The sequence below is a fragment of the Amphiprion ocellaris genome, chromosome 16, assembly GCF_022539595.1.
Source record: "Amphiprion ocellaris isolate individual 3 ecotype Okinawa chromosome 16, ASM2253959v1, whole genome shotgun sequence".
Lineage (NCBI taxonomy): Eukaryota > Metazoa > Chordata > Actinopteri > Pomacentridae > Amphiprion > Amphiprion ocellaris.
The window spans coordinates 24,129,799-24,157,790 of record NC_072781.1 but is presented as its reverse complement, the minus strand read 5'-3'; the positions used below and the strand labels follow the sequence as shown (position 1 = coordinate 24,157,790).

The following is a 27,992-nucleotide window of genomic DNA, read 5'->3' as shown; positions in this document are numbered from 1 at the left end:
TTAGTGTCCGTAGCGTGAAAAGAAGCGCGCAAGAGGAGGACGTCCTGTCGCTTCTCCTGGAGGGCAGCAATCATGCCGGAGACGCCTATATAAGAGCCTCCAAGATGCCACTGATCGGTCAGTCGTGCCCTTGCGCTTTTTCCAGCGTCTCTCCTCTGCCTGCGCGGTGCAACTTCTGCTGCGCTCTCACATGCAGACTCACGCTTTCTCATGCGAAGTCGTAGTAATCTAGCGGATTTTTTTCTTCTCTCTCCTTGCTCCTTCCTCAGTCAAGACGGATTTCAACGCATGAACTTTCTAAGAGAAGATTTGCAGAGCGCACAGGATGCTCCAGAGCCTGGACTGGCTCCTTTTTCTCATACTCACAACTTCACGTGAAGCCAAACGGGATTTTCTCTCGGTTAGTGTCAGCAAGCAGGTAGCCGATACTCTGGCATGGACAATGGATACCCTTAGCTTGTCAGTGAATGCGGTGTCCTACACTGTGGCACCTGTGCTCTCCACTGATGACCCGTTCAGTGGACCCATTAAGAACATCGAGCAGTGGAACTTCACCATCCTGGCCGTTGTCATGTTTGTAATCACCTCGATGTCTCTGACTGAAAACTTCCTCGTCATGTTTATCACTTTCAAGGTCAAGCAGCTCAGACAGCCCCTGAATTACATTATAGTTAATCTGGCCATCGCCGACTTTCTTGTCTCCCTCACCGGCGGAGCAATAAGTTTCCTGACAAACGCCAGGGGCTATTTCTTCCTTGGGAAGTGGGCTTGCACCCTGGAGGGGTTTGCTGTTACTTTTTTCGGTAGGTTGATCCTCTTTCTCCTTTTCTGTTCCAATATGTGCGGAGATGCATAAATGCAACTTCTGCGGTGTTCATTTTGGAGCTTTTTTTTTTTTTTTTTAAATTTAATTTAATTTAATTTTTTTTAAATAGGCTACATATATTGCAAAGATGAAAAGCTGTAAAATAACTCCACATGACACTCTAAGGCTGACTTTAAAACCTGTTCCTGTCTTAGGGCACGCAGGAGAGTCATAAAATAAAGATTTAATAGCTTTTAAAATGTTGCCACAATAAAAAAGAAGTTGGCAAACAAATCAGATTGGAGTTCACTGTCAGGGGTTTTTGCTCAGTTCTTTTGAGTAGTTTTATACTGAAGAGGCTGTTTTTGTAAAATAAGAAATCTTTAACCCAGTTGCTACGGTGATATGAGGATAAGCAATACTTTATGGACATTGAATAAAACTCAGTGTCAGATCACACTAAGCACATTTCATTAGGAAACAGGGGTGTTAACAATGTTTTCACATATTGTAAAGAAAATTTTAAGTCTTTAAAAAGCCATTATTTATTTAAAAATATTTATTCCACTCTTTTGAAATGCAATGAAGCACTGTGAAGCATGTGGCAAACAACAACAACAACAACAAAAACATACATTAATGTGTACAAAGCAAAACTATATTCCAAACGATCAAGAAAACAGTCAAAAAAAAAGAAGTCACTGCCGTGTCTAAAAGTGTTAATTTTCGGTACTTTTAAGGACTAGTGGATTAGATTTTCTGTGTCAGTTTTTGAAAAGTGCACCTGCCTGATGTTTGCTTTTCAGCTGCTTTGTGTGTATGAAAACAGACAGCAGGATCAGTAACAGGAGCCCATGGTGAGTCCAGAATTCAAAAGTAATACTCACAGCAGATGTCAGCAGCAATGTGGCACAGGAGCCTGCTCACACACTGCGGTGCATGACTTGCCATAAGTAGGTTAGCAGCACCGTGACTGCCAATAACATTTAACGAAGTCAGTTGGTTTGGTGGTCTCAAGTGAAGCTCTGAGTGTGGAAGTTCCCAAAGTGGATCACGGGCATCTGGTGAGCAGCCTTTTGTACATGAACTCCAGAGAAAGCAGAATATGCGATCAATTCACACACAGCCTCCTTATTGGATTAAAGGTTTGCGTGAAATGGGAAGTAAGAGGATGTCTTTATCACAGCTTGTCAAGCTGCCAGACTGAATGCTGGCAGAAAAAAAAAATTCCTATGATTTTATGTGCATACAAATTACTATCAAATAAAAGAATTTAACTTTTGGAGCTTTAGCAAGACAGCTTTGGTCCTGATTATGAGCTACAGTATCCTTAAATGGACAGTTACCAGACCAGCATCACACTGTGTATGTGCTGCAGTCATATATTTCCAGGACACTGATGTTATGTACTGGAAATGATGCTTAACAGCTCCAGGGACTGAGTGATTGTGATGCGCTGAATTACCACCCAAAACAGTACCATTATTACTGATTAGGAAGTGTATGAAAACAGATAACTTGGGGGACAAAGTCTTCTAACACATGGCAACATAAAAATAGATTTTGTTCTTCAGATGTGAAGCTGGCCTGCCGCTAAAACAAACCATCTGACATAACAGATTATAACCGAAGCAGCCGTGCTGATGTATAATCAATAGCCTGCTGAAGCGAGACTTACGTCTTCAGTGGGCTTGCTAATTTTTTGCCTTGACAGCTGTTGTGGTGATCCACAGCTGTTTTGTTGCTTTCACATGTGTGTAAATGTGTTGTGTATGTGTGTGAGTAAATTAAAAATTCGTTAATTTGAGCCAACTCTTTCGCCTGAGCAGGAGAGATGCTCTAATTAATAATCTGCTCAGGGTAGGTCATATTTTCTGTTTCGGCTTATATTTAGCTTTTCATTGTAGGCCCACCTGCATTTTATAGATAAATACATGAAAATTTAATGGGCAAAAACACGCTGGATACTTTTCTGGAAAAAAAACATCTCTTTGATGGTCAGTTTTAGACTTTAGAAAGCAAGAAAACCAGCACTGAGCATAGCAGTGCTAGTTTTATGTGTGAACTAACATACGTTCAAAGGCTATTTAAACATGTGTGATAATTGAACTGCCTGGTTTCCACCTGCCTCTTTTGTTCTCTCCAGTGAGTCTAGCAGGCAGACACAAAGACTACCTGACTGGGGAGAGATAGCTAATTAACTGGAGTCTCTGCGAGTGACTTATTACAACAATTAAAGTCTGGCTTTTTTTAAAAATCCCATTAGGAGGAAGCCTAATGCAGCCACCCTGGATCATTAAACTATTTCTAGCAACAGCACAGCTTCTTCTACCTCTGCACTGTACAGAGTTGGGATATTTTGTCAAAAACTGAGAAACGTGGTTACAGTAAATGGAGAAAGTCTTGGCCAGGTGATCCCAGCTGGATAAGTTCCAAAAGTGTAGCTCTGCTGAAATGAATGTTTCAGATTTGGTTTGGGATCTAATAAACAAAACAACAACACAAGTTATGAGGTCCAATGTTATGACAAATTAAAAAAACATTTGATTTTCATAGCCATTAAAAACAAATTTCCCGACTAGTTGTGTGTTTTCTGACTGCTGAGCTCCTCCACTCTGACCTCCTGCTGCTTGCTTCAGGGATCGTGGCACTCTGGTCTCTGGCTGTTCTGTCCTTTGAGCGGTTCTTTGTGATCTGCCGGCCGCTGGGGAACATCCGACTGCAAGCGAAGCATGCCATAGTGGGTCTGCTGTTCGTCTGGACCTTCTCCTTCATCTGGACCTTCCCTCCGGTGCTGGGCTGGAACAGATACACTGTGAGCAAGATTGGAACCACCTGTGAGCCTGACTGGTGAGTACTTTATCATCTACGCTACCGTTCAAAAGTTTGAGGTCACCCAGGCAATTTCATGCTTTCCATGAAAACTCACACTTTTATTCAAGTGCTAACATAGTTGCACAAGGGTTTTCTACTTAACAATGTCTAGACTGTATTTCTGATTCATTTAATGTTGTCTTCATTGAAAAATGCTTTTCTTTCAAAAAATAAGGACATTTCTAAGTGACCCCAAACTTTTGAAAGGTAGTGTATGTAACCAACAAAGATCTATTACCGTTTAAACTGTCAGACAGAAGGGAGAAATTAGTCTCAAAAGCAGATTTTCTCACTTCGTTGTCAACATAGATGTTATTCTTGCAGGTTCTTACTATCTGAGAAATTAGCCCAATAGAAACTGGAGACAGCGAGGTTTGTGGATTATTGATTGCAAGTGGGGAGTTGTTTCGGAAGAGACAAGTAGCTGTGGGAGTATTTCAGATATTATTTTTTTGTGCTTGGATCAGCACAGTGGCAGCACAAGTTTCAGATCATAATATCTCAAAAATAACGGCACAAGACCATCTGCATAGTTCAATATCACGATTAGGGAGTGAGAAAATACTCTTTTTTGTAATTTTGATTGAAGGGACCCTTTAACACTGAAGCCTGTAGCTGATTATTTCAGCTCACATCATGCACTGATGCAGAGAATATAGACGAATTAGGTTAGTATCCATGAGGAAGTTTGTAAATCACAGCTGCAGCCTACTTTTTTGACCACTTGGGGGCAGCACAAGAAGCTGAGAAAACCACCGAGTTATTACCACCTTATAAACCTGATATGATTAATGTGACTGAATACTTACACATTCAACACATTCAGACCAACATCAACACATGAGCATACATTTGGATTTGTGTTTTTGGCCACTTGTGAAATAAATTTTAAAATTCACTGTCCTGTTAGCTCTGTTTTGATCCAGAGGGCCTTTACCTGCTAAATGCTCCACTATGTTCACCGGCTAATTGTTATCTGTGTCTGTCTGCTGATTGCTGTTGGACACATAATGTAGGCAAGCTGTTTAAAGACCAGACTAGATATGTATTGCCAATATCAGCAAAAAAAAAAAAAGTCTAGTTAAAAGGAGATTTAAAATATCCAGTGCCATTCTTCCTATCCACAATTGTTTTTCCAAGAACAATGATGTCACTTTAACCATTCATATGTACGTGGTTTCTCATTACAGATATCTACTAAAACAGCTGTAGATATCTGCAAGTTACATTGTGGACATCAACAGCTAACTAGTTTCATGACTAGTTTCAATCCCAGTTTCAGATATCTGCAGTTTAATTTGTCATAATTCTAGGTTAAGATTTCTTTTCTTATCCTCAGTTCAAGTTCTTTTTGTATATCTTAAATTAAGTTTGAACTGGTCAAAAGTAATGCAGATATCCAGTTCAGCATTCTACTGAGTTAAAAAAAACAGAACCACCTGACTATACACATATCTGTAGTTACATCAGAAGCTATTGCAAGTGGGAGGCACTTGCTTTTCAAACATACTATGGCATTGCAATCGTAACGGCATCTGACAAGCCGTTTTACTCTCATGTCAGTGCCTTCTATTTCATTTAGACCACAAGTCTTAAATGAACAATTCTCTGGTTCTCCACAAACTCCTTGCAGTGAGCTTTTTCTATTTTCAAGCATTTTCTAATGATCTTATCCATCACAGCAACCTTACTCCTGCGAACACTTTTCAAGCGCTTTTGAAAATATCCAATAGGAAGCCTGATATGTTCATCATGCACAATAATCTGGACTTCTAATGGCATTTTAGATAACTGCATCTATTAATTTGACCAGTCGAAAGTGAATTACAGACATCTCTGAATGTCTTTTTGACAAATCAGAACAACATTCTAGACATCTGGAATAAAAAAATTCCGACTAGTTACAGTGTCATTTTAATTCCAGATAGTCAAGCTCAGCTATTAAATGTGACAATGTCTTTCCATAGTTAGTATACACTACCAGTCAAAATTTCGGACACACCTTCTCATTCAGTGCTTTTTATTTATTAGTTTTATTTTCTACATTGTAGATTGATACTGAAGATTAACACTTTTTTGTTTACAACATAATTCCATATGTATTCTTTTATAGTTTTGATGTTTTCAGTATTAATTTACAATTTATAAAATAATTAAATGAAAACCACTGAATGAGAAGGTGTGTCCAAACATTTGACTGGTAGTGTACAGTGGGTATATTTCCAGGCTATTCCCCCTGGAAACAGCTGTCAGTTGCCGCTGGAAATAAAGCTGGAGCTGTGAGACTGAGTCAAAACAGTGACAACAATGAGCTAAAAGAGGCTAAAACACTCTGTAGAGCGGATGAGACTGCATAGTAATAGTTCCAGCTGGATTTATCCCTCTGATTGTGGTGATATGCACATAAGTAATCTCATAAGTAACCTGATTACTTGGTGAAACATATTTATGGCTGAAATCAGATAACGTGACTAATTACTCCCCCAAGGAGACATAATTAGTCATTATGTGACAAATGGTGTTGGTTTGTCTTTCTGTTAGCAACATCACTCAAAAACGGAAGGATGAAATTTGGAAATTTGGATGAAATTTTCAGGGAAGGTCAGAAATGACACAAGGACCAACTGATTAGATTCTGGCAGAGATGTGGCTTATAGTCTGGATCCACAATTTTTTTTAAAGATTTCAGCTGTCAGTAATGATACAACTGAGCAGCCTTGGCGGAGTACTGCGCTCTTTGACTGCTTTTCTAGTTAGATAATGCCCTTTCTCACGGCCTTTTGTCATTTGCAAGGGCATCCCAGTGGTGATGATAAAGGAGAGCACACTGTCAGCCAGATTTTAACCTGTTTGTCTCGCGATTTTACTCACAAACATATGGTAATAAGCTAATTTCACTTTACACTACGCATTGTCACTATAAAAACACAGCAACTAACTCATAACCTTTCCTCTGATATCACATTTTTAACCTCATACCACCTCAGTGGCCCTACCTAAACTTTAACCTAGAAATATCCCCCCATGGTTCTTGTTTTTCATATCACACACCTTGCAGACAAACAGGTGAAGATCATAGACATTCTAAATTCAGCCCTGTGGCTCAGATTTACGTTGCTACCTCAACCATATTAGCTCACATTGTGCTAATGTGTCTTATGGAAAAAGTCAAGAAACACATCCTCTCTGACCTTGGCCCTCAGGGTGCTATCAGAGTAATGTTATTTAGCCGCTTTGATCAAAGGCGCATGGATATGGGGCTGAGTGTTTGCCTCAAGCCCTGTCGAAGAACCATTGCTTAGATGAAGCGCTGGGAAAACAAATGGTTCAGACAATACAATTAAGAGATCACTTTATGGAGATCCTCAGCACACAGATGACCTGATCCACTTCTGGATGCACACGGCATGAGCTCTGTCAGAAAGCATTTAGTTAACAGCAGGACCTCGACCAGCACAGGTGTGTGAGGTCCAGACTGTTGCCACATGCACAACCTGATGCATTTTAAAAGCCTCATTTATGTGCATCTTTTTATGGCTGTATACGTGCAAAAAATTCTGCTATGGCAGCCTTCTGAATGTTAAAAGGCATAAAACCACGGTTTTGAAGGACTTTGCGAGAAAAACAAAACAAAACCAAGAAGCAAGCCTAGGCCCACTGCTCAGGGCATCACCCGCTTTGGAGTCCCAAGGTTGCATGTGACAACCCATCTCTGTGGTCCCAATCTCCCTCAGACAGTGCCCCAAACACCAAATGAGACACTGAACACATTGTCATGTGTCTAAAATATGAATGCACAAAGGAGAAAGTGGAAAACCAAGACACATCCCAAAAAAGGTCTCCTCACATCCTGTTCTTAGAGGGTGGATGAATGTGCAAAATGAAACACCCCAGGGGTAATTTAGGGGCGGATTTAGGTAAAAGCACATTTCTTTGACAAGATGTGCATACAAACATATATTCAGTACTTCCCCTGTTTCTGTAAGAAGTAAAAATAGTGGCTAATATGGGTTTCTTTGCAGCTATGATTAGCCTACAAGGTGGCTTACCTGAAAAAAATATTCATATATTTATATATACCAATCTGGCATAACATTATGACCACATGCCTAATACTAATACTGTGTTGGTCCCTCTTTTGCTGCCAAAGCAGCCCTGACCTGTCGAGGCATGGACTCCACTAGACCCCTGAAGGTGTGCTGTGGTATCTGGCACCAGCATGTTAGCAGCAGATCCTTAAGTCCAACACATCCAACAGATGCTCAACTGGATTGAGATCTGGGGAATTTGGAGACCAAGTCAACACCTCAAACTTGTTCTGTTCGTCAAATCATTCCTGAACCATTTTTGCTTTGTCGCACGGTGCGTTATCCTGCTAAAAGAGACCACAGCCATCAGGGAATAGTGTTTCCATGAAAGGGTGTACATGGTCTGCAACAATGCTTAGCTAGGTGGTACGTGTCAAAGTAATATCCACATGGATGGCAGGACTCAAGGTTTCCCAGCAGAACATCATCCAAAGCACCGCACTCCCTCCACCGGCTTGTTTTCATCCTATAGTGCATCCTGGTGCCATGTGTTCCCCAGGTAAGCGATGCACCTGGCTATCCACGTGATGTAAAAGAAAACATGATTCATCAGACCAGGACACCTTCTTCCATTGCTCCGTGGTCCAGTTCTGATGCTCACATGTGTCCATTGTTGGTGCTTTCTGCGGTGCACAGGGGTCAGCATGGACACCCTGACTGGTCTGTGGTTATGCAGCTCCATACACAACAAACTGTGATGCACTGTGTATTCTGACACCTTTCTATCAGAACCAGCATTAACTTCTTCAGCAGTTTGAGCAACAGTACCTCGTCTGTTGGATCGGCCCACACGGGCAAGCGTTTACACCCTACATGCACCAATGAGCCTTGGCCACCGATGACCATGTTGCCAGTTCACCACTGTTCCTTCCTCGGACCACTTTTGATAGATACTGACCACTGCAGACCAGGAACACCCCACAAGAGCTGCAGTTTGATGATCTGACCCAGTCATCCAGCCATCACAATTTGGCCCCTTGTCAAACTGTTCAAATCCTTAAGTTTGCCCATTTTTCCTGCTTCTAACACATCAACTTTAGGACAAAATGTTCACTTGCTGCCTAATATATTCAAACCACTAACAGGTGTCAGGATGAAGAGATTTTTTAGCAGCTTCTTCCATTTGACAGTTTCACCATAGGATGTTTGCAGTAGGGACATTATTCTATACGTGAATCCAAAATCTGGAAACAGGTAGACAAGTAACAAAAAAAAAATCCTGATTTTATTGTACAGTAAGTTGCTATAATTAGATAAATTATCACACAGACAGAATTTTCAGTGTTTTGGAAGTCCAAAATAGACCGTGGATGTAAATGTTTTACCCTCCAGTACACTGCAGCATCTCTACTCCTTCAACTTGATACTCTCCAGCTGCTAGCTCAAGTTGGTGACCTTTTTCACATCCTGGAGTGGCAGCATCAAAAAAGATCTTCTAAAAAACTCTGACTGTGGAGCAGTAATGTGCCCCCTGCTGTAAATGAGGAGATTCACTCTGACAGTCAGGCAAGCTGGTAGTGAAGAGAAGAACACCAGCTGGTGGTGGGAAGCCAGATTCTTTTTGCTAATTAGATTTTTGGGATTGTTTGACAGAATTGTCTGTACTGGTGCATAGAATTCACCTCATCGGAACTGACAGTTTGGCTGGCAACAGCTCTCATGGAGATGATTTAAATGCTGCCTGCCTGATATGCAGAAGTGGTTCATTAAGTTACTGAATCTCAAATTACTTTGGCCTCCTGCCCTGTAAATGGAGCTACTGGGAGAACTGGATGCTTCATTTACTTCAGTACATCAACTGAGTGACTTGGCTCATCTCATTTCTGTTTTGAGTCTCCTCGTCTCCTTCGTCCTCTTGCTGCTGACCCAGCAGTTGATCTCAGCTTGGATGCACAGGTGTTTCCTGGATATATCCAATGCAGAAGTCTGTGTAAAAGAGGTATGACACACAGCTGAAATGTTCAAACCATTGTAGTAGCAGGACTGACACAATAATATACATCGATCAGCCACAACATTATGTCTACTGACAGGTGAAATGAATAACATCGATCATCCTATTATAATGCAATGTCCTGCTGGGAAACCTTGAGTCCTGATATTCGTGTGGATGTTTGACATGTACCACCCACCTAAACATTGCAGGTCAAGCAACCCCCAACCCCATGGGAACAGCAGTGCTTGATACCAGTTGCCACCTTCATCAGGACAATACACCATGACACATTGCAAAAACTGCTCAGGAGTGGCCTGGGGACCACAACAGAGCTAAGGTGTTCACCCGGTTCCACTCTCCCCAGATCCAAATCTTGTTGGGCATCTGTGGGATGTTCCAGGATAAGCCTGATCTAGGTAGGTCCCACCTTGCAACCCACAGAATCCACAGAATTCACTGCCACCATCCCGGTGCTACAGGACGTCCCCAGAGGTCCTGTGTTCATCCCCCACTGGGTCAGAGGAGCTTTAGCAGCATAAAGGAGACCAACACAACATTAGGCAGATGGTCATAATGTTATGCCTAATCCGTGTACATCACTTAATAATAATCTGTCACTCTTTGTATAGTACATTTATGGGTGTCATGTCTCCTTAATGTTTCACAGTTTATGTGTGTGTTTAGTAAAACATAAAAATGATTGTATATTCTTATCATGTTACACCTAGTTGTGAATTGAATTAGAGATTAATAAATATATTCTTGAAGTCGTCATGAACTCTCCTCTGCTCAACCAACAGAGATCATAAAATACAACTGTAGGCTGTAACAAAGTTGAAGTTAACAGACACTGAAGCTGTGCCACATGTCGCATTTAAATGATGCTACGTTAAAATGATGGTGTCGAGGCGAGGATGTCTCATTTCTTCACGTAGCTATTGCCTCAAGTCCTTTTCTTGTTTTTCTTCCTCACCTCCGTCTCTGACCTCCTCTCTGGTGGGAGGGACCAAGACACCAGGAGAGGAGTTCAGGAGAGGAATCGAGGATGTACTAAGTGTTAAATGAGACGAGGGAACTCATTTAACTTTTAATTCCAACAAAAAATGTATTCCATTTTCTAGATGAAATGGCCAGTTAAGTACAAATGCTGGTAGTGAGCAGTTAACCCACAGCCCAGGAGCTGAACAAACGGAACTACACCTTTCATGCAGTGTCTTTTTCAGAGTGATTTTGTGCAGCTATACCTAACAGAGCCTTCCCAAGTCTGCTGTTTAATAACCGCACCATCACGCTGCCTATTTGCGTCAATGATTTCTTTAGTTAATTGGAACTCGAACAAACTGAGCAAACATTTTTGCATCACAAGCTCCTGTTTTCCTTCTGCTACATGCCAGTAAATTAATGAGGGATGAGTTGTGAATTGCAGCATCACAATGTGAGCTCAGCCACACTTCCCTCGTGTAACAAGGATTAAGATGCATGCATGCAAATATGAAACACACACACATACACACACACACACTGCTCTGTCTGCCAGGTACTTCCCCAAACACTTATCGGGAGCTTGTTTCACTTGAAGATGGTCGCTGTTCTCATGGAGATGACATAATTAAACTAACTTAGAGCCCTCTGGGCCCCTAATTGAGTCACAGAGATTTGTCTCAGCTGTGAAATTTCTCTTTTAGCTGAAGCTCAAATGAGATGCACAACTGTTGTCTTTCTCTTGAGTCAGATAAAAGCCTCTAAATGTCAAAATGACATTTCACAGACAGCTCATAGCTGTGATGATGATGGGATTGTTATCCATTTTATTCTTAAAGGGACACTGAGGTGTTCTTAAACGTATCCATTATGAAATCAATCGAGCCGTAAAAAAACGATTTGTAATGCTGCATACCTGATTGTTGAATGAATGAATGAATGAATGAATGAATGTTTTTACTTCAGACGTAAGAAAAAGAGGCCACATAAACAAATCAAAATATTTAAACAAAACAAAGCAAAAAATAATAATCCAACATATCCGAAAAGGAGTAGGACGAAGCATAAGGTTATTTACTCCTACCCCTTCTCCATTTCCACCATCAGTCACCCCACTCCCACAGTTATTTATGTACGCATGTACAAAAAAAATAGAAAATAAATAATATAAATGGACAAATATTAAGTAATCAGTGGTATACTCGTGTCAAAGCCCCTCCTCCTTCCTGTACCTCGTGAAAACCATATTTTTCTACTGCTTCTTGAACTGGCTCGTGCTTCGACGTTGCTTGAGCTCCACCTCCAATCCGCTCCATAACCTGACTCCACATATTGAAAGACAAAAGGACTTTAGTGTTGTGTGAAATCGACCATGTTTTAATTTCAATCGCCTCCAAATATAACTCCCATCTCTGTTAAAAAAACAAGTTCTGATTAATTACGGGAAGTTGGTTGTTGCTTTGTACATTACTTGTGCTCTTTGAAAATGAACCAGGTCAGCGACTTTTAGTATTTTTGATTTTAAGAAGAGTAAATCTGTGTGATCTCTATAACCAGCGAACATGTATGTATTGCCCCAAACCTCTGCACAGTAATTTAGATCTGGTAAAACCAGTGAACGGTATAGAATGCGGAGTGGTTTGTGGTCCAGATGGTTGAGTACTGAAATTCTTTGATTGTTACCACTTTTGTTGTCCCTCTATAAACAGGTATTCGACCAACATGACAGATCACAGCTACATCATCACTTTCTTCACCACCTGTTTCATTCTGCCTCTTGGAGTGATATTCTTCTGCTACGGGAAACTCCTCCGGAAGCTCAGGAAGGTTAGATCTTTCACAACACGCACAGAAAGTATTCACTTCTGAAATTTGCTTCATGAAACATTTACAGTGTGCTACCTGAAGTTTTTAGTGACAGAAACTTAGAAGTGAGCAGCAGAAACCTGTTGGGGAGAGCGGAAGAAATCAGACTCCACTAGTGTTCTGAAGTTAATCTAGTTGATTTGATTTGGAGCTTTAATTACAGGGAATATTATGCAGGTTTTATAACATTAATATTAAAAGTTAGAATAATAGCGATAGTGGTAGTGAGAAGTGCTAAGTGATAATGACAAGTAATGCATTTCAGCACTGCTAAAATGCATCAATTTGTTCATTTTATGCTAATTTTGGAAATTTAATTTTTTAATGTTTATTATATATTATACACTACCGTTCAAAAGTTTGGGGTCACCCAGGCAATTTCATGTTTTCCATGAAATCTCACACTTTTATTCATGTGCTGACATAATTGCACAAGGGTTTTCTAATCATCAATTATCCTATCAACATGAGTAGCTAACACAATGTAGCAAGAGATGAGTATAAAGCTCACATATTCAGTGACTTCTTCTCAATCATCATTACAGTCTTGCTTTTGATGTTGTAACATCCTCTTTTTGTTGCTTTTTATTGTTTTATTGCTTTCATTGTTTTACTTGTATGTATCATTATCAATGTATTTGTGTGCTTCTTGTATTCCACTTTTAACTTACATTTTAATCTCACCTTCATTTTGCCTTGCTTTGTTTGACCTTACATTTTAGCTTTATGGGTATTCTGCTTTTACTTTGTCTGTCACAACTCTTCTTTTTAAAAGTGCTTTACAGCCAAAGCTATTATTATTAATGTCTATTACAGGAACCTGTTGAGCAAATGAAGATTTTCCGTTTTCTGACAGGTATCTCATGGTCGTCTGGCCAACGTCAGGAAGCCCGAGCGGCAGGTGACCCGTATGGTGGTGGTGATGATTGTGGCTTTCATGGTGGGCTGGACGCCGTACGCTGCCTTCTCCATCCTGGTCACAGCTTATCCAACCATTGAACTTGATCCCCGGCTGGCATCCATCCCCGCCTTCTTTTCCAAGACTGCTGCTGTCTACAACCCAATTATCTATGTCTTCATGAACAAACAGGTACCTACTTATTTTAGAGCCAGCAGACCACATTGTGTCTTCAGGACACTACTTGGTGGCCTTGTCTTTTCAGTTAGTAGCTGAGCTTCTCCAAGGAGTCACACCAGTGCTTGTATGCAGCAAATGAAAGCTGCTTTAGGATACTGAGATGTTTTTTTTTCTGTTGTTGTTGGGTGTTAGCCTGTCTTGCAATAATGCATGGCAAATGAATAAATGAAAAGTGAAATCCAGAGAGTACAATTGTCCATGTGTGGCTCTGCTAAAAAATACATTAGCCTCCTACAGTATTCTTGTGGGGCTTGCAGTTGTGAGAGCGCCCATGCGTACAATTTTTCATGCCATTTACTTTGTTTCATTTTACATTGTGCTCTGTAGCTTGTTTTTCACAGTGTATGTGAGGAACACGCGGTTTGGATAAACATTACTGGCTGTACAAATATCAACTTCTGCCTTTGGATAGAGTGATGTGATTCACTTTTTAATGCATATTATACATTTTCAGTTAAAATGCTTGTGCATCAGGGTCATTCCAGAATTGGAGAACATTTGGGCTTCAAATTTTTTGAAAAATAAACCTTCTCTTCTGCTACATATTCATCAATAATAGGTAATAAACAATCAATGGCTTGATTGTATCAATTTACACATCAATGGTACCATTTTTATTCCATGTTTTATTTGTTGTTTGCTAATCAAACTGTCACTTTAGATTTACTGCATTAAAACTATAGCCCCCTAAAGTAGAATATTCAAATCTTTTGTTTTTTCAGTACTTTATGTTGCTCTACCTAATATGTTCTATCGGATACAAGACGGGGGACATACCTATTCAGGTCATAGTTTTCACTTTATAAAGAGACTGTTCTGTGATTATGGCAGTGTGCTTTGGATTGTTATGCTGGAATATTCCTCTTCTGCCACATTTCCACAGACTGGGACTCATTTTGTCAGCCAGTGTTTTGGTGTATCTACAGACATTCACGGTGTCCTCTATAAATGTCATCCTTTTAACACCTTTTGCACTCATGTAGCCCCATATTATCACACTCCCACCTCTGTGCGCCACTGTTGCGACTGTGCATTCATTCATAGTCAGGTTCACAGCCAAACATGTTGGACCCCATCTTTATCTTGGTCTCGTGTGAGCAACAGTGTGCTTCCAATATTCATCGGGCTTCTTTTCATGTTCGGCTTCTTTTCATGGTCTTTAATAAAGTTTAGTTTTACAGTTTTGTGCAAACAGTGGAGGGTACTTTTCTTCCATAAAGGTTAACATTATGAACTATCCTTCACACTTACACTACCGTTCAAAATTTTGGGGTCACTTAGAAATGTCCTTATTTTTCAAAGAAGCACTTTATTTTCCATGAAGATAACATTAAATTAATGAGAAATATAGTCTAGACATTGTTAATGTGGTAAATGACTATTCTAGCTGGAAACGGCTGATTTTTAATGGAATATCTACACAGAGCTTCAGAGGAACATTTCCAGCAACCATCACTCCTATGTTCTAATGCTACATTGTGTTAGCTAATGGTGTTGAAAGGCTAACTGATGATTAGAAAACCCTTGTGCAATTATGTTAGCACATGAATAAAAGTGTGAGTTTTCATGGAAAATATGAAATTGGGTGACCCCAAACTTTTGAATGGTAGTGTAACTGTTACAAAAACTCCGATATTTCCATTTGATAACCCCTGTGCCAGTCTGAAGCACACAGCTGTCTATTTTTCACAGTGAGATTGTACAAGAAGAGCACTGTCCATGCTGTCATTACAGAATGACAGCCACAGCAGCTCTGATTAGTGGCACAATGACTCATTCTCCTGATTATTGCTGCAACTGTTCCACTGATTCTGACAAGGTCACTGATCTTCCTGTATCTTTTTCTATCTTTGTGAAGTGTCCAAATCAGATTTTTGAGTTCCTCTGGCTATTCTTTCCCATACAGACCCACGATGCAGATAGAAACAGCCCATAGGTCTAAAGCTGAGAAAGTTATGGTGTTCATGGGTGGTCATGCAATTAGGTTAATCAGTGATCTTTCTAAATTATTCGTTTTTGATCATAACAAAAAATAAAGAGAGAAAGACATTTGATGTAATGTTGAATTATTTGGCATGTTCAAAAGTTTGGGGTCACTCAGAAATTTCCTTATTTTTCAAAGAAAACCATTTTTTTTTCAATGAAGATAACATTAAATGAATCAGAAATACAGTCTAGACATTGCTTATGTGGTAAATGACTATTCTAGCTGGAAACAGCAGATTTTTAATGGAATATCTCTGTAGGGGTACAGAGGAACATTTCCAGCAACCATCACTCTTGTGTTCTAATGCTACATTGTGTTAGCTAATGGTGTTGAAAAACTAATTGATGATTAGAAAACCCTTGTGCAATTATGTTAGCACATGAATAAAAGTGTGAGTTTTCATGGAAAACATGAAATTGTCTGGGTGACCCCAAACTTTTGAATGGTAGTGTATGTGATATTGCACAGAGGTTAACTCACTTGTGTTGAATACAGTAGAGAAGATATTTACACAAGAGGTTAGACTGCAGATTAAAAATGAAATGTCAAAGACTTCTTTGTCATTTCACCAGCCTTCATACTCTGCACTGCACAGAAATGTTTTTTTAAATGGCATCTAAGCTGTGTGGGAATATTCTGATGGAACGTTAAGATGCAAATTTAATGATAGTTTGAAAACTTCATCAAGCAACGTTTGTATGATGTTGTCTCAATCAGAGTCTTACCACCTTGTTCAGTAGATGGAATCCTTGTTACTGTGGCAGTTGTATGAATGTTTCATTTGTCACGATGCAGGTGCCATAGCACAGTTGTGTCTTCAATAAAATAGTTCCTATGTGCAGAAATTGAGATTACGGTGCCCTTCAGCAAAACACTGATACCTTTCAGGACTGATGGCTCCTAAAATGGTGGACTAACAAACTTCAGTTATTTGTATCTCTGGTAAACATGAGCCAACTGTGTCCAGTTTGCCACATCAGTTGTCTTTCACTTGCACTGCATTTGAGTCACCATTTCATGAAACTATGAATCTCTAATTGCACTTCATATAATACTGACGGCTCAGAAAGTTCTTTAACTTTTTCATGTTAACATGCACACTGTTCCATTTGCAGAGTGTACCATTGTTATTCTGTAGGATTCTTTACTGTGTTGCCACTATAGTGAACATTAAACCTGTCAAAGTTGGTTATGGTAAACATGACCGAAATGTGAGACTTGTCCACATTAGAATTTAATGCGATTTATTTTTAGAAAGCGGAGTAGAAGCCCTAATAGATCAGACTTCTGCCAGGAAACTGCACAGTTTGCACATCTATCTGGTGGCTCAGATTCTTAGCTGGATCTGCTGTTTAAATTGGTCAGCCAGTGTTTGTAAAATGACCTCAGCTTGACATAAATAACAGCAATTAGGCAGATTCGGGTCGAAGTGGAACTCCTGCTGCTTCAGCCAAACTGCTTGTGCTTCCATCAGCTGACCTCGAGTGCTCCTCTCTTTGTCTCTATTTGTTACATAACAAGGTGGGATTTCCATGATACATGACTACTGCTGCTTTTAGATTTAGAGGAAGACTACCTCCAGCGATGTCAACGGTCAGAAGGCCTGAGTGAAAGGAACTTTCTAAGTCAGTGTACCACATCAAATATAGCTATTTTAAAGCTAATTCACATGAGGCTTTAAACAAGCTTTGATCATTACTTGATCAATAGGAAAGGCAATGCAGACCTCTGAAAAAAACAAAAATGAAAATTAAGTCTGGATGTTTTTTTTAAGGTAAAATTAGGAAATTATTGTATTTTATGTTTTCTCTGCTTGGGCCGAGAAAAGGATTCCTATCAGAGGATTCTCTTATTTTGTGGGACGAAGTTAAAAATCAAACAAGTGGCCTGTATAAGGGCTGCACAGTGGCTTAGTGGTTAGCACTTTGCAGCTAGAAAATCCCTGGTTTGGATTCCAGCCTTCCTGAGATCTTTCTGCATGGAGTTTGCATGTTCTCCCTGTTCATGCATGGGTTTTCTTCGGATACTCCGGCTTCCTCCTACAGTCTGAAAACATGCTGAGGTTAATTGGTGATTCTAAATTGTCCGTAGGTGTGAATGTGAGTGTGATTGTTTGTCTATATGTAGCCCTGTGATAGATTGGTGACCTGACCAGGGTGTCCCCTGCCTTCACCCTAAGTCAGCTGGGATAGGCTCTAGCACCTCCATGACCCTAATGAGGATTAAACGGTGTATAGATAATGGATGGATTGCCTGTAGGGTCACAGAACTTTTCAATAGAGCAGCAGCTTCACATAAAAGATCATTGTTGAGCTTCCACTATAAGGACAGCTTTGTGATAAGTGACGCTGCTGAATAGTTCAATAGCTCTTTAAAGTCCTTTTATATCCCAAACCTGCATTTCACAAAACACCAGTGACTCTGAGCAAATGATTGCTGTTGAAATGTTCAAAGCATTACAACCAGCTCAACGTCAATGTCCTTGAGTATTTCACGCAAGAAAAAAAGTAGAATATAAGCACTCTCTGCTTTTTCCACATGAAGTAGGTATGTAATGGAACCAAAGTGTCACTGTCTTCATAGGAATAATCAGCCCATAAATTGTAGATGGCATAACCTTTTCTTGTAGCTCAATTACAATCAGTCCAGATGCAGTGAACCTAAAGATCTGCAATACCAGGAAGTAAACAAAGACCATGAAAACATATCCAACAGTCAGTGGCCAATGGAATGAAACATGGACATAACGTTTTTTATTATGAATCTTAGTTCAATGTTCATGTAAGTAAACTGTTCAGACACAACATTAAAACCACCTGCCTAATATCGTGTAAGTCCCCCTCGTGCCGCCAAACCGCTTTGCCCAGTCAATACATGGACACAAGACATCTGAGGGTGTTATGTGGCATCTGGCAGCAGGACATTGGCCCCAGATCCTTTGGGTCCAGTGAGGTTCAGGGTAAGGCCTCAGTGGATCAGGTCCGTTCCAGTGCATCCTGCCGATGCTTTATCAGACTGGGATATGGTGGTTTGGAGGCCAAGTCAATCTGTGGGTTCTTTGTTGTGTTCCTCAAGCCGTTGCTGAGCAGTTTTTGCACTGTGGCAGTGAGTGTTGTTGCCATTAGGAGGTCTATTTGTGTTTGCGACATTATTTAGGTCACATCCACATTAATAACAAGACCAGAACATTGCATTGTAATGAGATGATTAGTGTTAGTCCCTTGGTTTTAATGTTGTGGCTGATCTTGTATGTTACAAGGTGCCCAAAATCAATCTTTAAGCTGCATTATGCAGTATTTTTATTATTTATCATCTGTTGGAAAACTGATTAAAATGATTATGTAAACGTTTGGTTTTATGACCCAAAACTTAACTGCTTCAGTATTTTCTCATGAACTTCATCTCCAGCCACAGCAGGCAGCTTTTTTTCATTAAAAAGGTTCTGATGAACCCACTATATGCTACATGTCCAGCACTTACCCCGATTCGTGACCACACCACTCTGTATGCTACTCAAGTGGCATAGTGTCCCCTTTACAACCCTTAAACTGCTTTAAAGAAGCAGATGCAAGTATCTGCTGTAGATGTTCAGATTAAATGTGTTTCAGCTGATTCATTTTGCCATTAAGATGACATTTTATGACCTTATTCTCACTGCAGGAGTGTTTTTAAGGCTATTGTATTGTTGACAGCAAGTATTATACAACTACTCGATATAAGAAGCTTAACAGCGTGTTACAGGTCCCAGAGTGAACAGTCATAGACTGCAGCATTGCCATAAAAGCAGCCGTCTGCTTTGTCATGACATCCCAGCGTGGCAGAGATCTTATTGCCACATTTTGAGCAACACTACTGGTTTGAGGGGAGCAGTTAAGAGGCTTGTGTGTCAAATTAGACAGGTCATTAAGGGTCAGGGAATCATGATTTCTCTCCTGAGGGCTTTACAGAATGGGAGCTCTGTACTGAAAAAAGTCAGTGTTTTTAGACTTTAACTAATGTGGAAACCAATGACTGTGGGGCTATTAGTGATAACTGGCTGTAAATGGCTTTGTTCTTGGAAAGAGTCACCTCTGATGGAGCGTCATTGTCACTGCTATTATGTGTTTGTCTCTGAGAGGGCAATGCAGTTGTACGCTGTACAATACAGGGAGTGATAATCAGCAGTCAAAAAATGTCGCTCAGTGCAGAGACACTTATTATATACACTAAGATTTAAAAATGTGCAAATGTTTACTTTGTCATGATCTTAAGTGTTATATCAGTTAGAAGTGAGGAAGTGACAGTGTGGATTTAATGACTTTTTGAATCTATTAAAGGAATTGTTTAGGTAGATCTTCATTGTCTTGCTGAGAATTGTTTGAGTCAGTAGACAATTAGCTTAGCTTTGGCATAAAGACTAGAAAAGCTCTCTCCAAAATTTAAAAGAAATACACTACCAGTCAAAAGTCTGGACACATCTTCTCATCCAATGCTTTTTTATTAATTTGTTTCATTTTCTCCGTTGTAGATTAATACTGAAGATTAACACTTGTTTTGTTTACAACATAATTCCATCTGTATTCTCTTATAGTTTTGATGTCTTCAATATTAATCTACAATGTATGAAATAATTAAATAAAAACTTTTGAATGAGAAGGTTTGTCCAAACTTTTGAATGGTAGTGTACACACTAACAGCTTTAAAATGATTTATCACATTGTATTGTATTTCTTAAGCTTCCTTTGCGTACACAGGAACCAAATGCAAAATGAACACTTAAGGTCAATCCATGCTTTCTGCATCTGCATGTCCACACCAGTTCGCATGACATAAATTTTGTCATCTGCCCAAGTCCACACTCTGTACTGTCTGCACTGCCATTCATTGACTGTACATGCCAGAAACACTCAAAACAAATGCTTGTTTATTAGAGAGGCTGTTCAAGAAGATTTTCAAACATCCATACCATTAGAATTTATCATTGAAAGAGTTGTAATTACAGTACTCCCTGTTGGACTTTGGAGGAGCTTTCATTTGCACATGCTTTTTGCTGACAACACCCAAACACAGTGGGAAGTTTTAAACTCTCCAGAAATCCTGTGCCATGTACACCTCAGGAATAATCACACTGACCACATAATCTGTAACCAGCTGCTGTATTTTGTACAGTTACAGTCAGCCTTTCAGAAACATTCACAGATGCCCCTTGCATTTTTCTGTGTTCGATATGAAGGGCAATGCATCTGACACATGTGTATCTCTGGTAGCATGAATGGACCTGCATGTGCACTTCTTGTCCCCTTTCAAAGGGGGAAGTGGAAACTATGTTTAGAGGTCCTGGTTCTTCACTACAGAGCCAGAGTAGAAGTTTCCTATTGATTCCAGTCTTAAAGCTAAAGCTCTGCAAAAGTAAGAGACTAAAAAGAAGCCTCATTTGGACACCAAGGGCAGCTGGCAGTGAGGCAGACACAGAAGATAATACATGAACACATTATTAAAATAGAAAGAAAAGTAAAATTTGAAAGTTATTCTTCTGGCATTTATTAAACCCCTGAAAACTCATCTATGGTCATTAAAATTACATATCTATTATTTTTATGGAAATACACTACTGTTCAAAAATTTGGGATCACCCAGACAATTTCATATTTTCCATGAAAACTCACACTTTTATTAATGTGCTAACATAATTGCACAAGGGTTTTCTAATCATCAGTGAGCCTTTCAACACCATTAGCTAACACAATGTAGCATTAGAACACAGGAGTGATGGTTGCTGGAAATGTTCCTCTGTACCCCTATGGAGATATTCCATTAAAAATCATCTGTTTCCAGGTAGAATAGTCATTTACCACATGAACAATGTCTAGACTGTGTTTCTGGTTCATTTAATGTTATCTTCATTGAAAAAAAATGCATGGATATGTATGAATATACATATTAGTTCCTCCCTCTTTTTCCATGGACTCCTCTAATACTTGCACACATGCTCACCTTTGACTCTGAGTAATGATTCACAAAGCCCCACTCCACAAGTTGATGGGTTCAGTTCTGTAGGTTTCTTATGTATGAAATTATGGAGGTCTGAGTTCATGTTTTTCAGACTGACATTAGTACACTCCAGTCATAAGGCAGAAATGTTCAGCCATTGTGCTGACTGCTTATTTCTCTCATTATACCTATGTCTTCTAGTGTATAGAAACACCATATGGACATGTCAACAAAGTTAAAACTTGTAAGTTTTAATTTTGCAAGTTGAATTGCACCTGAGTCTGATCAAGGTGACTGCTTTTAATTCTCTTGTTTTCTGTCCAGTTCAGAAAGTGCCTCACCCAGTACTTTACCGGCAAGGGGACCATCCCAGAGAGCAACCTGAATCGGACCTCAGGGCGACTTGGAATTACTTCTGAGAGTCAAACAGGAGAAATGTCAGCCATTGCAGCTCGTATCCCTCTGGGCGGTACCGTGTCGCCCAGATCTGACGATTCACCAACTGACTGTGGCTCGTTCGCTCAGCTTCCCATCCCGGAGAATAAAGTGTGTCCAATGTAACAGTAAACCTCATCCAATAGGTGTTCCTCTTCCTCGAGAGTGCATAGTAATCTTCTGTAATCGACGTACAGTGTGTGTCAGAAACTCTTTGGACATCATTGATGGTTTGTCAATTTCCTGGGGAGGTGGAGTGTGCAGTGTGAACTTTAAAAGGGTTTTCAGAGTTCAGGATTCTGGAAGAGTAATTAAGGACAGACACAAAGCAGACAAAAAAGTTTCGTGTTCCAGCATGTTTCAGTATTTTATTCAATAATGGATTATAAAAGCTCAGTTTAAGGGACGAGAAAGAAATGTAGTGAATGAAACGCTCAGAGCTTTGCCCAGTAGATGTCTTGTAAATATGTGCTTGCAGACACTCGTCCGTCCCGTTGTTCAAGAATGTCTTGGATGTTCTCTTGACCATCATCGCACGTCTGGTAGTATGTCACATTAGAGGGCACTTGATTTAACTTTATAACGTCTGCCTTCATATCCCACTGAAAAAGGGAATGCAAAAAACACGGACCTTGACATGAGTTAGTCGAGGGCTAGCCAGTGTTTTTTCAAATACCACAATGCACCCAGCCTTTCATCTCGTCCTTGCCCTCTCCTTTGAAGCCCCATGATGATGGCCTGCAGAGAAAGCATTGTTTTTTTATGCTGTTTCAGTATTTGTTTGGCAGCGACTTTTATTCATCTCTGCTCGTCAAAAGGACGGAGTCTTCTGAATTTGGATATTTTTACTTTAGTGCATCCAGCATAGACTTGCTTATGTCAGAGCTTTCATCTTTACTGAAGATGGTCAATGGGACTTTAAAATGCCAGTCTCTTGTCTCTGTTGCAGATGTAGGAGGACAATATATTTATGAAGTGCCGGCAGATCAACAAACACACAGATATTCACACAACTACAAGCGGTACATAATACATGCACCTCACACACATGCAGATATATACACAAACAGCAGTTCACTGCCTGTTTTGTGATAAACTCTTTATAGGCACTGTGACAATGATGCAATGCATAAATAAATAACACTAGCACAAGAGTGGCTCTGCTAATTAGCCATGTACAAAAGCAATGAGTATTCCCATCACAAGCACAGGTCAACAGCAATATGAAAGCTAAATACTGTCACACATTTCAGCACTTCTGCATTAGCTACAGTAGATGTAGCAATGAGTGTTAAAATGTCTTCTACTTGACTTTGTGGTGCATGTTTGTTCACTATTACTGGTATTTGTTGAAACACTGTTGTATGCTGCACAGTGATTCACTATGTTACAAAACAGTAAAATTGGTGTCTGTTTGCAATGTACCAACTGTGTGTTTCAGTCATGTTTAGCCGGTCTGGTAGGAGTAACGTCCAGCATTTTTAAGCATCAGTGCATCTGTGCCAAACTATTTGTGACGCCTTGATATAATCAACATGACAGTGTGAGACCATGGTGGAGAGGACTGGCAAATGAGCCTCCGTCTCACACCAGTACCACTCAGAATTAAGAACCTTCACGACACTTCTGGCTTTGTTGTTGACTTTGAAATTTACAGTGTTTAGACAACCTAACTGAAATCACAGTGCATCATCACCACAATCAGCACCTTAAATCCTCCAGCTCCTTTAGTTTACAGCTGCACAATTCCTGTATAGTTCAGTCTCAGTATTGTTTTTAATCTCATTTCAGCAGCAGGAAGCTGAAAATGTGTCAGTCAACCTACTGCATACTACCTGCCAACGAGTTGGCTTAAAATAAAATAAAATATGTCAAATATGGCCTTGTCACCAGTAATGATTCTATTTTCCCAGAGCTGGCCTCTTTTTTATGATGATTATACCAACTACTTAGCACTGCTTAATTTATTGGTGTTAAAGTATTCAAGCCGTATCTCAGGTCTGCCAGAATTTACTGTTTGTGTCAATTGCAATATGGTCCTGTTGTATAACAATATGTTTCCTTCCTTTTTCATGTGTGTGTATGTGGTTGTGTTGGCATTTTGAACAGGACATTTGACAACTTTAAAACTGGTTTTCAAATGGGCATGTATAGAAGGCTCAAGGGGAGAAAAACACAATTACCACGCTGGGTGTAGCAGATCAAGTACAAAAATCTGACTTTTTGGTTTGCTAGTCACGCTTTGGGGCATGTACACTAGTGTTTAAAAGTTTGGGGTCACTTAGAAATGTCCTTGTTTTTGAAAGAAACACATTTTTTTTCAATGAAGATAACATTAAGTGAATCAGAATCACAGTCTAGACATTGTTAATGTGGTAAATGACTATTCTCGCTGGAAACAGCTGATTTTTAATGGAATATCTATATAGGAGTAGGAGGTCCTATCCAGCAACCATCACTCCTGTGTTCTAATGCTACATTGTGTTAGCTTATCATGCTGAAAGGCTAACTGATGATTAGAAAACCCTTGTGCAATTATGTTAGCACATGAATAAAAGTGTGAGTTTTCATGAAAAACATGACATTGCCTGGGTGACCCCAAACTTTTGAACAGTAGTGTGTATATGTAGTTAATTAGGAACAGTTTTTTTATGAGGCATGTGCAAAACAAACAAAACAAACAAAAATGGGAGGATTACAGAGAGAGTGTGGTACCTATAATAATGAGGGAATAAAGAGGTGAACTGTGTGCAAGTACTGTGCAACAACAGTAGCTAATCTTAGTGGCAATATTTTCGATGCAATGAACCATTTAAGAAGCTATTATCTAAGTGTAACAGTTAAAGGAAGAGAGAGTCACGTAGGAAAGAGCAACAACCGCTCTCACTGTCATTAATGCAAGACAATATTCTCCCCCTAAAAACACAACAAGGCATAGTCAAAGAACTCTCCAACTTTTCTTGCTTTTAAACATTGGCTCTTTAATGTCAAAGTGAAAACTAATTTCAATTTCAAAGTAATGTCACTTAAACCATTTGTATGTACCTGGCTGTATGCCTTGGATTAATGTCTGCTGCCTCTAGCAGACATCATCAGGCTGTCCTTCAGCATTTCCCTATACTTAGCATTTCCCTATACATATCATTTCCCTATACTGCATTCATTTTACCCTCTATCTTTACAAGCTTTCCAGGGCCTGCTGCTGACCCATCATGATGCTGCCACCACCATGCTTAATAGTGTGAATGGTCAATTGTGATGCAGTGTTTGATGTCTGTTAAACATTGCACCTAGCCTGATGGCCAAAAAGCCAAAGTTTGGTCTCATCAGACCAAATAACCTTCTCTAAGTTGACTTGAATCTTTAGCCAAGATTTAATATGAGCTTTTTTCAATAGAGGTTTTCCCTCCCATAAAGCTTTGACTAATGAAGAACCCAGGTAACAGTTCTTGTATGAACAGTCTCTCGCATCTCAGCTACTGAAGTGCAGAACTCCTTCAGAAGAGTCCTAGGAGTATCTTTCTTGCACAATCGCTCAGTTTGTAAGAACAGCCTCCTCAAGGGGGATGTACGCAGTGCTGTATTTCGTCCATTTCCTAATGATGGAATTAACTGTTTTCAAAGGGACATTCTGGCATTTAGATATTTTCTTATATCATCCTCTGTGACTTATGCTTTTCAATAACCTTTTGCAGAGCTTGGAGTGTTCTTTTATCCTCATGATGTAGTTATATCCAGGAGTACTGATTCTGAGACTGGACCTTCCAGATACATGGAGTCTTTATACTCCAATCACTTTCACTGCCTTAAGATGATCTCCATTTAACTAATTATGTAAATTCTATTAAGTTTATTTTTTTGCTGGAATTAGTGACCTCTAAATAGTCTCAGAGTTCCATTATTGCCCCATGTATTAGTGAAGTAGCTACAATTTAGCACTTGGAAAGAGGAACATAGCCACATTTGGAAGGTGGAGAGAATGAAAGTTGTAAATCAGTAGACATTCCACCTAAGAGACTTGAGTTTAAGTCCCATCTCAGACCATAATTATGGTTTTATCTTTTGATTTCATGTTTTGACTCTTTTGACTCAAAACTGCTTGGTTAGGTTTAGGAAAGGACACCACAGGTCCACTCATGTCCATTACCATATGTCACAAAACTCGTGCACTGATTTACACAACTTCCAACTTTCTGTCTATCATGGATTAAAATGGATGATAAGAGCCTACTGAGCCTACTAAAAGGTGATGGAGGTCCCTACTGGTCTGTATGTATTATAGTGATGTGCACTGATAACAGGCCATTTGATAGGCTGACAATGTCCAAATTGCCAAATACTTGGAAATTCTCACCTGCTCCAAAATGGTGACTGCAATACTGTTATGTGGACTGAACTGGGATTTTTGTGAACTGTTGCACTCCAAATCATCCCCTGATTGATACCTGAGTATACACAACTGTTCAAAAGTTTGGGGTCACTTAGAAATGTCCTTATTTTTCAAAGAAAAGTAGTGTTTTTCAATGAAGATAACATTAAATGAATCAGAAATACAGTCTAGACATTGTTAATGTGGTAAATGACTATTCTAGCTGGAAAAGGTTGATTTTTAATGGAATATCTACATAGGGGTACAGAGGAACATTTCCAGCAACCATCACTCTTGTGTTCTAATGCTACATTGTGTTAGCTGATGGTGTTGAAAGGCTAATTGATGATTAGAAAACCCTTGTGCAATTATGTTAGCACATGAATAAAAGTGTGAGTTTTCATGGAAAACATGGAATTGTCTGGGTGACCTCAAACTTTTGAACGGTAGTGTAAATTTACACAATTTGCATGCTCTCCTCTTGGTTTCCAGAGTAAAATATTTCCAAAACATTCTTCAAACGTGTTTGCTCTCAGCCAGATTTAGAAACTGACAGTGTAGTATTGCTTGAATGTTTGTACTCTGCAGTAGGGCGAAACAACAAATGGCATGTCATAGATGTATAACATTACATTGTCCAGGAATAGTTCAGATTTTATGACATATGGTGGTGTAAGTTTTATACTAGAAAGGTACATTAATGTCTGGACAGGAACTCCCAGATCTCCCAGTGGAGCTTCATGTGGCTGCAGCAGACAGACAGATAAAAAGATGTTAATCATTACATCATAGTCCAGCTTTCAGTGTGGGCAATGATCCAGGACACTGTGTGTAAAGATACCGGTTTATACCAGCAAACAAAACATTTCCAAAATATTGAGATGTCAAACACTCCAACAGCAGCAGTTTCAACTTCCTTTCTTTTTAATGTGCTTTGTGGCTTGAAATGTTTGTTGATTGCTCATATCTGGATGTACAGTGTAGCCATGTAATAGCAGCACAGTTGGTCGGTGACTCATACTGTGTTAGAAAAAAACGTTCTATTTAAGTGTCAAAGCACACTGTTGCCAGTCAGTACCAATAGGTATTCTTAAACATTTCCCTGCTGACACACACAAACACATGCAGACCCATCAACAGGAGTAGATACAGTAGGTATGTAGGGGCTTTTCTATGTAGCGACTTCACCTTGAAGACCAGACAGGATATAAATCAAACCAACCTGCCAGTGTTGCATTTTGGTGCAAGGATTACAGACTGCACTGCATGCTGATAAGGGGAGGAAGCACTCCCAACAAGTATAGATGGGTTAAAACTCCCATTTCTCACCTCCCCACCCTCAATATCAGGTCCCTGCACCTGTTTGTTGTATTGTACTTACAAAGGCATGTCAAGACTTGTTCTACTGTATGTTTTTTGTGTCATGAGTAGTATTGTCTGAGTTGGATTTACATGGGTTTACAGGTCATAGATGCATGCTGGTTATAAAATGTCTACATTAAAATATATTTTTTGAAAAGCGATTATGCTTGGTGTTCTGTTT

At 39.6% G+C, this 27,992-nt stretch overlaps 1 protein-coding gene across 1 annotated transcript; it reads left to right on the top strand.

Annotated features, from left to right (window-relative positions):
- The first annotated feature begins 20 nt into the window (after nt 1-20).
- valopa (vertebrate ancient long opsin a) lies at nt 21-27,970 on the top strand. Its single transcript, XM_023284898.3, has 5 exons — nt 21-803; nt 3,445-3,655; nt 12,394-12,511; nt 13,407-13,640; nt 21,970-27,970. Exons 1-5 carry the CDS (start codon nt 326-328, stop codon nt 22,204-22,206), a joined length of 1,278 nt encoding a protein of 425 aa, XP_023140666.2. The 5' UTR covers nt 21-325; the 3' UTR covers nt 22,207-27,970.
- Nucleotides 27,971-27,992: the final 22 nt, after the last annotated feature.